This window comes from Medicago truncatula, chromosome 4 (assembly GCF_003473485.1).
Source record: "Medicago truncatula cultivar Jemalong A17 chromosome 4, MtrunA17r5.0-ANR, whole genome shotgun sequence".
Taxonomy (NCBI): Eukaryota; Viridiplantae; Streptophyta; class Magnoliopsida; order Fabales; family Fabaceae; genus Medicago; species Medicago truncatula.
Window position 1 is genome coordinate 62497391 of NC_053045.1, and position 18097 is coordinate 62515487.

General features: G+C 32.7%; 3 protein-coding genes across 5 annotated transcripts; 1 reads left to right on the plus strand and 2 right to left on the minus strand.

Moving 5' to 3' along the window:
• The first annotated feature begins 993 nt into the window (after positions 1 to 993).
• Positions 994 to 5179, plus strand: LOC11442687 (putative leucine-rich repeat receptor-like serine/threonine-protein kinase At2g24130). Its single transcript, XM_003610224.4, has 2 exons — positions 994 to 3780; positions 4341 to 5179. Exons 1-2 carry the CDS (start codon positions 1224 to 1226, stop codon positions 4733 to 4735), a joined length of 2952 nt encoding a protein of 983 aa, XP_003610272.2. The 5' UTR covers positions 994 to 1223; the 3' UTR covers positions 4736 to 5179.
• A 731-nt stretch (positions 5180 to 5910) lies between these two features.
• On the minus strand, positions 5911 to 9242 carry LOC11440087 (myosin-binding protein 7). 3 transcript variants are annotated; one of them, XM_024781064.2, is made up of 3 exons: positions 8953 to 9242; positions 6679 to 8128; positions 5911 to 6230 (listed from the first exon to the last, which is right to left on the minus strand). In XM_024781064.2, exons 2-3 carry the CDS (start codon positions 8032 to 8034, stop codon positions 6207 to 6209), a joined length of 1380 nt encoding a protein of 459 aa, XP_024636832.1. In that variant the 5' UTR covers positions 8035 to 8128; positions 8953 to 9242; the 3' UTR covers positions 5911 to 6206. The 3 variants fall into 3 exon arrangements, with proteins under 3 accessions (XP_024636832.1, XP_003610273.1, XP_039689906.1); XM_003610225.4 differs by lacking the exon at positions 8953 to 9242 and adding an exon at positions 8526 to 8830; XM_039833972.1 differs by lacking the exon at positions 8953 to 9242 and having other exon boundaries at positions 6679 to 8515.
• Positions 9243 to 14801: 5559 nt separating this feature from the next.
• LOC11444173 (calcineurin subunit B) lies at positions 14802 to 17691 on the minus strand. Its single transcript, XM_003610226.3, has 6 exons — positions 17542 to 17691; positions 17327 to 17451; positions 17137 to 17233; positions 16950 to 17059; positions 16014 to 16088; positions 14802 to 15179 (listed from the first exon to the last, which is right to left on the minus strand). The coding sequence occupies exons 1-6, from the start codon at positions 17609 to 17611 to the stop codon at positions 15129 to 15131; spliced, it is 528 nt and encodes a 175-aa protein (XP_003610274.1). The 5' UTR covers positions 17612 to 17691; the 3' UTR covers positions 14802 to 15128.
• Positions 17692 to 18097: the final 406 nt, after the last annotated feature.

Consider the following 18097-nt stretch of genomic DNA (forward strand, 5'->3'; position numbering starts at 1 on the left):
TCTTATGACAAAAAAAAAAATGCATTTTCATTGTTTAGGAAAAAATGCACTTTCAAACAATACAATACATTTCTTTATTGATATTTTTTTTAGGGAATTTCTTTATTAACATGTACACTTAAACTCTTTTTGGAGTGAAAAAGATTTTTCCTTACGCAAAATTACAAAGTGTACTCTCACATATAATCCACCTAGATACAACATGTAGAACTATTTACTGACTTGTCATTGGTTTAAGTGGTAATGGATTCAGATACTTTAAACGGACGTTTAAAAGTTCTACATTTGATTCATGTAGAAAATTAAATTAAATAGAAAGAACCTACTTTACGTGTCCAATAAATTCTTAAACGAAGATTAATCACGATTAAAGAGTTACAAAAATTTTGATCGTACAAAAACAGACTAAGCTATGTATAGCCTTGTGACCAAGGGAGAACTATTCTAAAAATTTGTATCACATTCTCCAACAAATAATATTGTAATAAAATATGCAATATTGTATGAGTGCTTGTTGTGAACTAGCTAGCGTTGTGGTTTTGCTCAACCTTGTTACTTGCGGATCAATTCATTGAATCTTTACCAAACATGCATTTTAAATTTGGTTAGTAACAGTATATAACATTTTCTTTCTGCTATATAAAAATGTAGAGACGCTGAAATTCCACTCACACCCTTTTCAGATGACATCAAAAAACAAAATCAAACTACATAACAGTTCAGCAACACAGCCGACAATTATACTAATATCAACATTGTTTGCACACAATCATAGTTCCTAGAAAGCATGCCTATTAATCAATATTATCCTTATTAACAACACATCATCCACTACCACTTGAACAAAATCTATATAAACCTCCCAAATTAATCAACATAATCCAAAATTTGATTAATACAAATCAATGTTAGACTCGTTATGTAGTGCTGACATGTCCATCACCACTATTGCTAAACAGCCAATATTCCTACTCACGTGTTTTTTATAAGTCAATTTTGAAATAAAGTCAAACATATTATTAAGCACCAAATTAATGTACGTTTGTTACTTCAAAGGCAGTTAGGCACAACACAAGTCAAACAACTCAATTTTTCCATCACTTCTGCTTCCTTATATTGAGCCACAATTGTACCTGATATGACACATTCCTCAGTTTCTTTCTACATTTCTTTCACTTTTTTTCTCCTTCATTCAGATAAAAGACATAATAATATATTGATTCATGATGTGTTTTTTTAAACAACTTACAATGCTTCTATTTTATTTTCTTGTCCTTGTTCATTCTAGAGTTCATGATGAGGAAAATATTGGTCTTATGAATGATAAAAATTCACTTGTTTCATTCATGTCATACATTATTTCGGACCCCGAAAACGCGCTAAAGAGTTGGAAATTAACTGTTGTTCATGTTTGTGATTGGTCAGGTGTTAAATGCAACAATGAAAGTAATAATAAGAGGATCATAGAGCTTGATCTTAGTGGAAAATCACTAGGAGGAACTATTTCCCCTGCTCTTGCTAACCTCTCTTTGTTGCAAATTCTTGACCTTTCTGGGAATCTTTTGGTGGGTCACATTCCAAGAGAATTAGGCTATTTAGTTCACCTTGAACAACTTAGTTTATCTTGGAATTTACTTCAAGGAGACATTCCTTTAGAATTTGGTTCACTTCACAACTTGTACTACCTTGACTTGGGAAGCAATCAACTTGAGGGAGAGATTCCTCCACCCCTTTTATGCAATGTTACTTCATTGAGTTATATAGACCTCTCTAATAATTCATTAGGTGGAAAAATCCCATTAAACAATAAGTGTATCATTAAGGAGCTTAAGTTCTTCTTGCTTTGGTCTAACAAACTTGTAGGACAAGTTCCTTTGGCTCTTTCAAATTCTACTAAGCTTAAATGGCTTGATTTGGAGTCAAATATGTTGAGTGGAGAACTTCCATCTAAGATTATATGTAATTTTCCACAATTACAATTCCTTTACTTATCGTATAACAATTTTGTTAGCCATGATGGTAACACTAACCTCGAACCTTTCTTTGCTTCTTTGATGAATTCATCAAACTTTCAAGAACTTGAATTGGCCGGAAACAGTCTCGGTGGGAGGCTGCCTCATATTATTGGTAATCTTCCTTCAAGCTTGCAACACCTTCACCTTGAAGAAAATCTCATACATGGCTCTATTCCACCTCACATTGCCAACCTTGCCAACTTAACTTTCTTAAAGTTGTCTAGTAACCGAATAAACGGAACAATACCTCACAGCCTATGCAAGATTAATAGGCTAGAGAGAATGTATTTGTCAAAGAATTATCTATCTGGTGAGATTCCTTCAACTCTTGGCGACATCCAACATCTTGGACTACTTGATTTGTCAAAAAACAAGCTTTCTGGTTCGATACCGGATAGTTTCGCAAAACTCGCTCAGTTAAGAAGGCTTTTACTTCATGAAAACCACCTTTCTGGGACAATCCCACCAACTCTAGGAAAATGTGTCAACTTGGAGATTCTAGACTTGTCTCACAACAAGATCACAGGGATGATTCCTTCAGAAGTTGCAGCATTGACTAGCTTGAAACTATACTTGAATTTATCAAACAATGAGTTACAAGGGATTTTACCATTAGAACTAAGCAAAATGGATATGGTGCTTGCTATTGACGTATCTATGAATAATTTCTCTGGTGGAATTCCACCACAACTTGAAAATTGCATAGCATTAGAATATCTCAATCTTTCTGGTAATTTCTTTGAAGGTCCTCTCCCTTATACATTAGGCCAACTGCCTTATATTCAATCACTTGATATATCTTCAAACCAATTGAATGGAACAATACCAGAGTCACTCCAGTTATGTTCCTATCTCAAAGCACTTAACTTCTCTTTCAACAAATTCTCAGGAAATGTCTCAAACAAAGGAGCGTTTTCATCTTTAACCATAGATTCTTTCCTAGGAAACAATAATCTATGTGGTCCATTTAAAGGCATGCAACAATGTCATAGGAAAAAAAGTTATCATTTGGTGTTTTTGCTAGTTCCTGTGTTACTATTTGGCACACCTGTGATATGCATGTGTAGGGACTCCATAATAATCAAGTCAAAAGTGAAGAAGAAACTTCAAGCCGTTAGTAACAGATGTGACTTGGAGGATGAAGAAGTGGAAACAAAAGAGATCAAGCATCCAAGAATTTCATATAGACAACTTAGAGAAGCCACTGGAGGGTTCAATGCTTCAAGCCTTATCGGTTCAGGTCAGTTTGGACGAGTTTACAAAGGTGTCCTCCTAGATAATACAAGAGTAGCAGTGAAAGTATTAGATGCAACAAAAGATAATGAGATATCATGGAGCTTTAGAAGGGAATGCCAAATCCTTAAAAAGATAAGGCACAGAAATTTAATAAGGATCATTACAATTTGCAACAAACAAGAATTTAAGGCTATTGTTCTTCCACTGATGTCAAATGGTAGTCTTGAGAGGAACCTATATGATCCAAACCATGAGTTAAGTCATAGGTTAGATGTGATTCAATTAGTGAGGATTTGTAGTGATGTAGCTGAGGGAATGTGTTATCTGCACCATTATTCTCCTGTGAAAGTTGTGCATTGTGATCTTAAGCCTAGCAATATACTACTTGATGATGACTTTACAGCTTTGGTCTCTGATTTTGGAATTTCAAGGCTTCTAAAAGGTGATGCCAATACTTCTACATGTAACTCAACATCTTTCAGTTCAACTCATGGCTTGTTGTGTGGCTCTGTTGGTTATATAGCTCCTGGTATGTACTTTGTCAATTGCAATTCAACATTTTTCCATGACATGTTCAAAACTGTTTTTTTGTTAATGATGAATTATAGTTTAAGAATTTCAGTATGGATTTCGATTAGAAATATTTTACATGGGACAGAACTTAAGAGTATGTTTGGAATATTGGCTTATCTGAGCTTATTTACCAATATAAGCACTTGTGAGACTTTCGGAAAACTTACGGAAATAGTTTATGATATGTCCATAAGCTGTTTTCAGTTTATCTCCATAAACTCTCCATGATAGCTTTTGAAAATAGCTTATAGCTTATATGAAAACAGTTTGACTTTATTTTATCTTTTGTAATAGAAATAGTTTATACACAAGCACTTATATGATAAGTATTTACAGTATTAGTATAAACGCGTAATTAAGTTTTTTTTTTTATTTAATCAGGATCTAACTACAGTTTTAAGAAATTGAGCATGGCTTTTTTTTTGTGTGTGTGTATGTGTTATGATTGCCTTTTATCAAACAGTTTTGTGTTGTACATCTCAATATTGTCTCACTCTATTTTCTTGAACAAGACAGAATATGGAATGGGAAAACAAGCTTCAACTGAGGGTGATGTTTACAGTTTTGGAGTGATTCTGTTAGAAATAGTGACAGGTAAACGCCCTACCGATGTCCTTGTCCATGAAGGCTCTAGCTTACATGAATGGGTTAAGAGACAATACATACAGCCACACAAACTTGAAAACATTGTTGAACAAGCACTTCGAAGGTTCTCTCTTTCTTGTGTGCTAAGGCATGGTAGTAAAATTTGGGAAGATGTTGTTTTGGAATTCATTGAGCTAGGGCTACTCTGCACACAACAAAACCCTTCAACAAGACCAACCATGCTAGATGTAGCACAAGAGATGGGGAGGTTGAAGGATTACCTCAATAATTCTTTCATAAGAGAAGATAATTCAATTGAAAAGTAAAAAAAAAAGTTATCAAGAGTTTAATTTTCATCTATTGTAAATGTGAAGCTTTGTACACATTCCATTGTCAATTTATAAATTTTAAATATCTGCTCAAGTGTTAGTTACTTATTATCATATTCGAATAGCTTCGAAGGTGTAGCTCAGTGGTATGAGTTCAGACGCCGAAGGAGGGTCCAAATGTGGCTGCATGCATCACACTGCACATAATCTAAATCCATAAAGGAGGGGTTCAAAAAGATCGTGTTAAGCTATCTTTCCAACATTCCATTAGTTCACTCCCCATCACAATCTTGTACAAGTTACTCCTTCCGTCTCAAATTAGGTGTCCTCTTTCCTAATTTTATTTGTGAGACGGAGGGAGTAATAAACTAATAAGCATGCTTCTTGTAAATTGATAAGATGTGTTGAGCTATCTTTCCAACATTCCATTGATCTATGACAAGGTGGATATTGCAATAAAAATTAATTAATTATATACGTATGTCAGCTTCAAAATGGAGTTTCTTTTGGTTCCAAGACAAACGCAAATCAACATTACATACCTTCTTTAAAAAAAATAAAAAATTACAGACTTAAAAACTGTGATATTTCTACTTAATCCTTTCTGGTAAAGTTCCAATTAAGAATCCCCCAACAAATAAAGCTCATTTTGAAAAATGCTAAAGAGAGACAATATTTGATACATTATTTTAACATACTATTAATCGTTGAGTGAATCTCACTCAGATTGCATTAAATAAAAAATGGACTTATGAAGTAAGGTTATTTAATCAGAAATTCATGTGGATACATTTCATATGCAAATTCTGAATGCTTCCCTTTGCTGTGAAATCCAAGTGCATCACACATCTTCTCTGGTGGTCGGTTTTCCAATTATTATCATTGGAATTTTCCATTTAGTTTATTTAATTCATTAAGCTTTATTCATAACCATGTCACGTTAGTAACATTTTATGTCTTCAAGCTCACGTTACTAACAGCTGGATTCAATATCCACGGAGATATATATTTGATGCAATGGATTTCATAAGTGTACTATAAAGGATTTCACTAGACTCTAGATAACTTTTAAGTCTCACACTTAAATAAATAACTACTGTGAACATCATATCGATAGTGACTGAGTTAGGCATCTATACATATGAATAATTTATGTAAAAATGCACTGTCAATTTTGCAAGTTTTGAATCCACTAAGTTGTATAATCACCGGGGCAAAAAAACACAAGACACCATATTCAGTCACAAAAAATTCAACTCACCTGTCTCGCTAGTGTCAATTGTAAAATATTGAACTATATGAAAATGTATACACTCTTCAGTAACTAAAATTCAGCCTATAAGATCTATTTTACCTTCCTATACCAAACACAATCATCTTTGTGAACAAAGTATAATATGTACACCAAATAATGCTCTGAGTTGATCAGTTATCTGAGATGTTCATTCTGTAATCTGTAGTAATTTGATCAAAGCCAAAAATACAGCATTGCCTGTTCATAGAAATTTGAAAAATCTTATTATAAAGTTGAAGAAAAATAATTCAAGAAACAAAAGTTAGTCCGTAATTATTCCATCCCTTGGTCATAAAGGGCCTATTTGGAATGACTTGACGTATTTGAGCCCATCCACCGACATAAGTACTTGTGAGACTGTTCAGGAGAGCTTACGCAAAAAGCGTATTGCATATTCATAAGTTGTTTTCAGCTTACTCCCGTAAGCTCTCCAGGTTAGGCTGAGAACAACTTAGCTTATATGAAAACAGTTTGACTTTGTTTTATCTTTTGTTATAGAAACAACTTATACTTATGCAATAAGCACTTATATAACAAGGGCTTATGTTATAATTGCTTCATTAAGTTGTTTATTCAAACATGGCCTAAATGTAAAATATCAAAGAATAACTAGGTTTTCTCAAAAGAAAAGGAAAAGGCACATTACCTCTTGAAGAGGTCCCAAAGAAACATCCTCCTTCTTAGGTGAAGCTTTTTTGGTTTTATTACAGTTTCTCATCTCTGACTGTATTGAATTGAGTTGACTCTGAATGTCCTTCAACAACCTCAAATACTCTTCTCCATTTCCTTCATGCCTAATCTCATCTTGCCTTATACTAACTCTCTCCCTCTCAAGCCTATCAATTCTCTGATGCAACTTATGAAACTCAGCTTCAACATTACAATCTACAGCACTCTTCGCACCTTTATGATTTGATTTTTTGACTTCATGATTTGTGCTAAGCATGATGCTCTTGAGCTTCTCCATATCATGCTTAACATGTGCTTCTATGATTTCCTCAGACATAGAATCTGGTTTTATTAATCTGTTATCTACATCTGAAATCCATCTCTCAAGTCTTCTTTTCCCATGTTCACTAACTTCATGCTTTTCACTTGTTTGTGGAACTTCAAATACATCATGCACATTAACCGAACAAGAGGGACTAGAAACTTGCGGTGTATCCATTCCCCTTTCAAAGTGATTTTCTTTATCTGCATTAATAGGATAAGGTAATCTATATGATTTATCAAGAGGTATCTTATTGCTTTCTTGTGAAAATATTGAACATGATCTCCCTCTTCTACTCCTCAGGTTTGCACATTTTTCAACTCCCGACTCTTTACAATCCGAAATCTCGTTCACTTTTTCGTCTAAGCTTTGGATTTGGTTCCAATATGAATCAAGTGTTCCATATGTTAAATCCATAGATTTTCTTGGCAATTCCAAGCTTGGTGAAATGACTTCTCGGTCCCTATCTTCAAGTGTATTAGGAATCACATCTGAAACTGGAATTGGAGTCGGCGATCGATCTCTCTTTCGGTTAGCTCGGTCCCTGTTCTTAGACGGAATAGGTGGCAATGAGCTTAGCCTTTTTATAGTACTACTCTGAACATTTTCTCCATTATGTTGTTGATCATTTCTATTCAAGATATGGTCTTCAGGGAATTCAAACTCACTTGCATTGAAATCAGCACCTAGTGTTAGAAGTTTGTGTTTATAAGCACATACTTGAAACTCAAGAGAAGCAATTTCCATTTCTTTCTGATACATAAGCTCTTCAAAAACCTCAAGGGTAGCCTCGGCATGACCTATCTTTTCCTCTGACATTCTCTTATAGTGACTTGCTTCCATCTTCACCGCAGCCTTTTCACCTTGCAGACGCAGTATCATGTCCATTGCTTCACTTGCTGCAGTTGCTGAGGCTTCTCTTTCCTGATCCAATTCCGCGTATAGTTTCTGCAGAAGTTGTTGTTGCGCACGAAGAGTCTCCTTCATGGCTGTTATATCACTCTCAGACATGATGGATTCTATTGAATGTTGAACTTGAAGCAGTCACTTAGTTTCTACCACCCTAAAATTGATTAAATGTTGAACTTGAAGCAGTCACTTGTTCCTGAAACACAAGATAAAAAATTTAAGTCAACCATTGAATGAGAAAAATAATGATTTGTGGTTGAATTGGGTTCCTTTTCATCCATCCATCCAATGACAAAATTTATATGCATTTTCTCAGATGCTGTTGGTGCTCGCTTAAGATATTCATAACTACCTATAATTTGTTCGAAGTCATAATTTCAAAGTTCGTTATAACCACAAAAAAAAAAAAAAAAATTAATAAAACGACACCAGAAACAGCAAGGAAATGCACGATCAATTACAAGTAAATAGCTAAAAACACAACTACTCGGGTTCATTTTCTTAGATGCTAACTGTTGATTCAAAATTTGTTATAATCACAAAAAAAAAATTCTAATTCATGAAATGTGTGTGTCTTTGATTGATACACTAACCTTGATGAAACTGCTAAAAAAAAATTGCTAAATTGCCGAATCCTAACAGTATTGATAAAAAAAACCAGTTAATATATATCTATTGATCGTAAAAAAATGAAAGCAAAATCTAGTAGAAAATGTGAAGGTGAAATTTTGTATTGTGCAAAAAGAAAATAGAAGAAAGCGCGTAAGAAAAGGTAAAGGTTGCTTAGTAGCATTTGATTGATTGATTCACAGAATCACAGACAGCGACCTAGTACCTAACCATATAAGACTTGGTAACGCTTTTGTAACAAGGAAATGTAATCAAGAACCAAATCGACCCTTCCAATTGTATTGTTTTTATTTTTTCCAAACATAAATAAATAAATAGATAAAATCCTATGATTATGAATGAATATACAAATTGGAGGGTGATGAAGAAAAAAATAAGAAATGAAATTACCTACGCAGAGGAAGTTGTTGGAATGTAGAAAAGAACAAGAGAGTGTGAGTTTCGTTTGTTGTTAAAAGACAAAATCATAGTTATTGTTATTATTCGACTTCTTCTTCTTCTTCATTCTGTCTGATTCTGTGATCTCACTCATTGTTTTGTTTTGTTTTGTGAAATTGTAGGGTCATACTCTTGTCTTGTCTCCCGCAAATGTTCCTTACACGTCGCAATTCTTTTCGATTCTTTTCTTTTTCTTTTTAATTTTAATTTTCTGAGTAATTTTTCAATTTGGGAAAGCCGTTTGTTTGCTCTGGTCAGAGGAATAATAATTTCTCAACGGTTATAATTGAGAACCGACCTCATTATTAAATTAAATGTGTCAAGTCAAACTCCAACACACGCATGCATTCAATTCAACCCTCCCTTCATTCATTTTGCTGCTGGCTTCCTCCTAGTCATGCGTTCAAAAATAAAAGCATTTTCATGACTAAATGCAAACAAAAAATTACTATCGAAGTTCTTAAGTACTGTCCACTCGTTAACATTTCTCAACAAAAAATTACATAATTTTCTTGTATTTTATTTATAGGGTCATGCTGACCAAGAAAGCCAAAAAAAAAGAAATTTTAAATAAAAATGAAAATTTCTTAAGCTTTGAATGCATTGACTACACAATTTTTAATGCAAAATATTATTATATTTGACTCATTAACCAATACTTCCTCCGTTTCAAAATAGATGTCCAAGTCAATCACTTCACATATGTCAATGCACAATTTTAACCGTTAATATATTTAATTATCTAAAGTAAAAAATTATAAAAATTTAATATTTTGAAAATATTTGTCGAGATAAATCAAACAACATCTTACATGCTAATATTTGTATTTATATATTAGTTAAAAAGTATGGTCAAAGTAAGTCAAGTGAATAGCGCACATTGCAAAAATTGGACATGTATTTCGAAACGGAGGGAGTACTAAGGAGCATTTATTAGCATTTCTCTCATTTATATAAATATAATACCCATTGTATATAATCCTCTTGTGTTTTTGTAAATAAAAAAAATGATTTCTATTTTTTTTTATAGGATATAACTAGTTAAAAACCCGTGCTTCGCACGGGTTCAATAACGTATTCGATAAAAAAATTCTTTGAAAGAAGAGATGTTAAAACGACGGAACATTGTGATTCATCATAAAATATGTATGGGCTGATTAAGAGAGCATATAATCAGTTTATGAGATTAGGAATTGACATAATATTTAGGATGAAAACAATTGGAACCAATGAAGGATCAGTGAGTGAAGATAATCTAGTCTAGGATTAGAGTTAAGGTGATCTGTTGAAAGTGCGGATCATGAACACCAAATCTTTATTTGGAAACGACTTGAACGTGCATATTTTTAGGTGGCTTCTCTAGATCAAAAATTAACTTATCACCTACCTCTAACATATGTTCTCGGCAAAATTTGAACCATTGGCCGCCTAAGTATTTTTTGTAACTTGCTCTCTTTGCCGTTATCAAGCGACACTTATACCTTTTTTGAGCTTGTTTGTCGATGAGTGTGATTGTTTTCCGTGTTCCTTTTAGAAATGTCATTGATATCTCATTTGAGAAGTGCTAGGTACAAAACAAATTGCAGTGTTAATTAGAAGTTATATATATGTACATTTCTAAAACATTTACCAAAGCATTATAAAGATTTACTGTAGGAAAATAGCATGTTTTATTTTTCTCAAGAGATTAGAAAAACAACATTACAATTAACATGATACTAATTGGAACCAATGAAGGAACCAACAATGTGCAGATTAACGTTACGTAATTGTTAGGTTTATAAAAGAGATTGCAAGTTTCATAGACTAACCAAAAATGGATTTTTGCCAATACTTACATCAGACAAAATGAAAAGAACAAATGACATCCCAAAGTCAAGATAGTTTACGACTACAGTTCAAAGCGATACGTCAAAATAGTAGAAGTTAAAATAGTTCAACAACAAAGATCTACTTTGGAACAACTCGAATTTGCAAGTTCTTCTGTGACTTTTTGAGATCAAAGATGAGCTTACCACCTTCTTCCATCACTCGTTATCTGCAGAAATTGAACCACTGCCCACCCAAGTAATTTTCATAGCTTGCTCTATCGGCGGTAATGAGATGACAATTATACTGTCTCTGTGTCTGGTCATCAATGAGAGTGATTGTTTTGCGCTTCCTTTCACAATTGTTCTTGACACCTCGTTTGGGAAAGGCTAAATAGGAAAATAACTGCAATATTAGTCTAATGCATATTTACATAGATAAGATGTATGCGAATATAGTTACATATAATTTATAAAATAAAGGTAGCATAACTGATTTTAAGCTAAAGAAAATGTAACATGACTTCTAATTTATCATCATATTATCTTCCTATAAAGTCTAGATAAATGCATGCATGTACATTATATGTACCCCGTTGACCAATTAACATTGTTGAAACAAATGGAAATTAAGCATCACTTCCGCATGTGCATATATAGCTAGCACCAATTGACATTGATATCTTCGAACATTTGGTGCAACTCTCATAATACAATCCAAAATGGATAAGATTGAATTTAGTTGTTTTCCAAATAGTGATGCAATATGTTTCCTAAAACAAATTATGCACATGAAATAAAGAATAATGCAATATGTATTTTTAATTTATGCGTAAAAAAACTCAAAGCATGTTTGTGCATAAAAAAGCAGACATTGACTAAGTTTATAAATTCAGCAATTGGCCTAACCTGAGACAGTTTGGAAAAATCGTTGTACGAAGTATGTTGAGAAGAAGTCGAACTATGACTTAAGTTCTAACTGAAGTTTTGACTCCGAGCTTGAGAAGTGTTAAAGTCACGACAACAATTCAAGAAACATGGTCAAAAAACAATCAAATCGGATTGTAAAATAATAAGTTACTCTAATATTTTACTTTTAATTAAAATCAAAATTTTATAAAAATTATACGCATTAGCGTAACAAAAAAACAGACACACATAAAATATTACTCTAAACGCTAATATGTGTGTCTGTATATTTGCGAGATTGAAGAAAGAAAATAAAAATATTTTTGAGGTTGTTATGATTAAACGATATTTAAAATAAATATATAAGTGATAAAAAGATAATAAAATTTCTTTGAAAAAAAGTAATAAAATTAAATGGAACATCCTTTTAAAAATTAAATGGAACGGCTAAAAAAAATTAAATGGAATAAAAAAACATATTGAAATATAATATTTGAAAATAAAAGAAAAGGTTCCCAAAGTGAATTGAAGAGAGATGCTTGTGAAATAAATTGTCGAGAAATAATTTTTTGAAGTAGCATTCAACAACTTTTGGAAAATAGTTAAAAATAAAAAAATTGGAAAATAGTTAAAATAATTTAAAAATAAAAAAATTGGAAAATAGTTAAAATAATTTAAAAATATAAAAATTGGAAAATAGTTAAAAAAAATCAGTGATGTAGCACTCAATCAAGCAACACTAAACAAAATTATATGCATCAGCGTAACAAAAACACAGACAGACGGACATAAAATATTACTCTAAACGTTAATGTGTGTGTAAATATTTGCGAGGTTGAAGAAAGGAAATAAAATTATTTGGTATCATTAAATGACAGTGTGAATAAAAATATTTGTGAGGTCGTGATGATCAAACAATATTGAAATAAAAATAATTGATAGTGTGTTTGACCTAACTTCTCCTTAAAAATGTAGAGAAGTTGGAAAAAAACTGGGTCAAGCGATACCTTACTCTCCCACAATGGCAATTTAGAAGCAACTGAATTTGGATGAAAAAATTGAAAAATAGTTAAAAAAATAAAAATTATAAAAGTTATTAAAAATATAAAAATTATAAAATAATTAAAAAAAGGTGAAGGGCAAAATGGGAAATGCACCCTGAAAATGTTGAGGTGGCACTAACCACACCCCATCAATAGGAAATTACTAAAATGCCCCTCATAGGGGCAAAATGGTAAAATCCTAGGGACTTATCTTTATAATATACTAGTAAGTAGATAGATTTTTTTTTGGAGTTCTTGTAAATTATTCATGCACATATTGTTTTAAATTGGTCAAAACAATTGCTTTGACTGGCATGAGACTTCATACAAACAAATGTGTATAAATAAAATAAAATAATTTCAGTAAAAAAAACTAAAAGAATAATATTTCCTTTTGTCTTAAAAAATTCTAATATTATAATATATATAAGTGTAAATGTGTAATACAGTCGAAAATAATATCTCCTTGTGTCTTAAAAAACTTATATTCAAAATCACCATTGTTTCTTCACGTCATGTAATGTGGGTCTATTTTTTATAATAAATATAAGGTGGACCTTTTTAAATAAATAAAAACTCTTATTATAAGATTTCAAATTTAAATTCGATACTCTACTTATCGAAATCAAAGCCCTCGTCAATAAGATTGGTTAAAGGAAAATTGTGGCTCATTAAAATATCAATTTTTTGTGAAGAATTTTTAAAATATCATTCTAATTCATCCAATGCTCTAAAAGTAAATATTGTGTGTTCGCTCCTCTAAATGACAAGAGTAACAAGAACAAATAAAAAAAAAAATTATATTCTACTGTATTATATATAATGTTTGAATGGTTTGATAAAAAAATATAGGAAAATGCTAACTTGTGTTCTTGGGACACAAGTTAAGACGTTAAATGTAGAGATCCTTTATTGTAAATTGTACATTCAATATTTTACAAGTTTCAAATGTTATATTTTCAATATAAAACTTATTTTTTTTATTTCCATTTTAAGTTCAATACAAATTAGCATGATCCAAAAACATAATACCCGTAACAATCAATAATTTAATTTAAAAACGTATATGCATTCCTTTGCATAACCTAGTTGGTAGAGACATTGCAATATGCGGAAGTTTGAGTTTGAATCTGAATTCCCTACTTATCCATTGTGAGGTGAATTTCTACTTACTGCTTGTGATCAATGATCATTAAAAAAAACATATACTCCCAACCACGCCTAATAATGTTGTAGTATATGATTTACCATGCACATATGCGTAACCATATCTTTATTTAAAGGGTCTTGACACCACCAAAAATGGGGTCTTGCCGTTACGGACATTAGTTAAAGATTTCACTAATAGAAATTTTATCTTGGAAATACAAGTCTTTACTTGTTTCTTGCAATAATTGCACCACTTTTTTTATGCAAACTTACTTATTTTAGTACTTTAACCAATGCCCCAATGACACATATTAGTATTCTCCTTATTTAAATTGATATTCTATTATACAATTTTGAATGTTACACATAACAAACAATTACTTTTATGAAAATATGAGCAATTTGAGGGGCTTATTGAACAATTATTTGAATATTATGAGGCAAAAATTGTTGTTCTCACATCCATTGTTTCTTAGAAACACATGGAAATGACCCAAAAAAACTCGGCGGTTAACTACCGCCGAGTTTTTTTGGGTCATTTCCATGTGTTTCTAAGAAACAATGGATGTGGGAACAACAACACTCTTATGAGGCGTGATAGCATGCACTTGAAGAACCAAGGGGGTCTTGCAAGATCCAAAGCAGCGTTATGCTGCCTCAATAAAAAAAAATCCACTGATGAGTTACTACACTAGTCACCAATTCTGTTGACAACATTGTTATTAGATTTCTTAACAGATGATGATTAGGCTCGTTTCAGCCTCCCTTTAGCATGTTTATCTATTTCTTCCTTTTGCAATGCAATTTAGCTCTTCTTATTTGCTTGTTTCTTTACTCTATTTATAGATTTACAATACATTACATCTGAGGAGGAAAAGGAGTAGGAGGAATATATTTTACAGAAACCTTCCAATCATTACTAGAGTTCAAAAAAGTAAATATTGTCAACTATTCAAACGTCATACGAAACTCAATAGTTGCCACACCAATAGCTAAAAAAATCATATTTACTTCAAACATTATTTCTAAATAGAAATAAACAGCGTCGAATGCAGTTGTCTTATCACCCAAGTTTTTGTTTTGCAATCAACATATACTATCATTCACACTGAGGAAGAAAAGAGAGAATAAAAAATCTCCCTCATCAAACCCAAAGTAAGGCATGACAGAGAGATTTTTTGTGGGTATATTATACACTAGGGAAATTTCTATCCTCATTCTAATCCACGGGAACCTCTGCTTCCATCTTCAAATCCGAATTGCCAAGAATCTAACAGTAAAAAGGGATTGTCAAACATTTTTTTAAAATGAAAGACGCATACTGAACAAATATCAACAGATAGCAGTGTTCATTGTGCATAGTAGAAATTCAGCATGAGTATGAAGATGTATGGCCCTAAAACAATCACGAGCGTGGATTCAGTTGTATCACCCACAAACAGTAAGACCTAGGTTTCTAAGATAACCATAAAGTTTATATATGCTAAATCTAATTAGGACCTATGTTTCAAATAAAGATATTGAGGTTGGTTTAACTCATCAGCAGTAAAGGCGGGAATAGTTCATACAGCCTGTCACAAATCTATGGCCTTAGTTCATACAGTCTGTTTAAAGGATTTGACCCGTTAAACTGCACAAATACTGAGGCCTACAGCTCTAAGCTCAATTTAGGGCTAAGCATTATAACGTGTTTGAAAGTCTTACTGCAGAAGTTAAATAGAATTTCAGACTAAATAATACTCTTCTCAAGATCAAGCAATGGAAATAATCCTATATCAGATAGGTCCCGGTCAATCTCAGGCCTTGATTTGAGAAAAAAAGGCCAGGTCAGTGTAGTCTCGCTGAACAATTTCCATACTCGATGGCAGTCAGCAACCTCGTCACTCCAAGCTATCATGTGTGCAATCATATATAGGTAATATTCTGGGAGAGAGTTTCCATGTATTTGAAGTAAATAGTTAAGATCATAATAATATGAATGAGAAAAACCAAAAAGAACTTGGTGCATAATCCCTGATCTACCACTTGCCTATAAAAATGTTTAACCAAACTTGAGTATTCCAGTGCAAGAAGTCATGCTAGATATTATTATTTGTTTCAGTACCTTCATGAAGTCAGACAAGACTAAGAAAGAATCCTTTGTATAACCAGCTTCCTCAAGGACCTGTGCCAGAACTTCCTGTATGTACAAAACAGAACACATCACAAGCTGTTATAAGCAGACAAAATCATCCCTCATTATTTTGGGAAATTGAAATGCTAAATAACAATAGTAAGAAAACTGATATCCTCCAATAAAGTCTCCATTCTCAACCTGATTTACATATTTTCAATCACAAATACACACACTGATATCACACACACACACGCACACATACTCAATGACATGTATTTTAAAGGGACAGGAAGAGTACAATCAGTAAGAGTTTTAAAAAAAGCTTTATCTCATCTTCCAAGGTTACATAGTGTCTTTTGCTTAGTTTTTCAGCTTCTCCGAGTATAATTCCATAAATAGGCACATACTCATGTTATTATTTGAGGTGAGTTCTTCGGTGGACCACCTTCATAAGTGGTCCACCATGGATAAGTACTTCAAATTATCAGAAAATTTCAACGACTGAAGACTACACTATTCCGAAATAAAAACTCGTGACATTTCTCATATTTACGGCTAAGACAGTGACTTGATTGATGTCAGTTTAATAAGAGCTACAAATTTATTTTCCGTTTTTTCAATTAAGCCATTATTTCAATCGTAAAAATGAGGAGGATGATTAACATCTACTACCAAGAGACGATGTTTCTCGTCGTTGGAGTTTTAATCATTTTTTAAGTACCAGTCCACCGTGGATCATCCTTTGAAACATCAAATTCAATTGTCGATCATCCTTTGAAACATCAAATTCCCAAAATCGATTTGAAAGGAACTCTAAATAGAAATTGGACATTCTCTATAGTAAATAAGATGAAAAGTGACAGTGAAAGGCCAATTCACACACATAACAGAAAGCATAGAAGGAGCAGGAGAAAGATTGGTAACCTTTCTTTGATGTTCAGACATATATTGCCCAGTCAAATCCCTCAAAACCGTCAACATGTCATCAAAACTAACTTTTCCATTGCAGTCCGTATCATAAACCTTGAAAATAACTACAAAAAGAAATCATTCAAATTCAATCCAGTTATCAATCTATGCAAGCAATGAACAAATTAAGATGAATACACACATTCAATTTTGTGTTGGAGAGTAGAACGTGGACTGAATGCAGACAAGAAAGCTATAAATTCCTTGAAGTTAAAGCCATCCAGCATTCTCAGCAAACTCTGAAAAATTGAATAACTCATTAGCATTTAGCATTTTGAATTCAAATCGATTTAAAGCACCTTGCGAGGAAGAGAAAGAGGGAGATACCTGACCTGAGAGAGAGGGTTGACGGCGAATTCGGGAATGGAGAGAAATTCATCGGAAGGAATGAAACCACAGTTGTTGCGATCAAGCTGACAGAAACGCTGGTAAAGAGAAACGATCTCTTGCTGAGTAACTACAAACGGAAATGGAAGAAGTTAGAAAAATAGAAATGAAGGTGAGAATTAGAGATTGAAAGAGAGAGAGAGAGTATCGTTATCGTTACATGCGTGTTTGCAGTGTTGTTGAACTTCTTCAATGTCGTACTGTGTGAGCATGGAAGATGTGTTACCCATCGATCAATCACCTACAAGGCTACAACATTCAACTCCAAACCCCCTCAGACTCAGAGAGTGAAGAAACGCGAGAGTTCGCCAAACTGCCAACTGTTTCTGGGCCCACATCAATCAATACCTTCACTTTGGCCCAATGGGCTCATTGACTTTTGACCCTATCGAGGAAGACTACAATGCTAGCTAGCCTCTCAAAATTAGTAAAATCATCATATTTGCTCAGTTCCATAATAATAGAAAATTGTGCACCATTCTCTCACTATTATAAATAAAAATTTACTTTTTCGATTCATTTATGATGATGTATGTGATCTATAAAAATTATTGAATGAATCTAAAAAATAAATTTTTGCTTATAATAATGACGGAATGGTGTATAAGTGAAAGATAGAGAAAAATGGTTAAGTGTTTTGTAAGTATGGACGTATTCTTCATTATCATAAATGAAAAGTAGAATATATTAAATGGGTCTTGCTAACCATTGCCCTC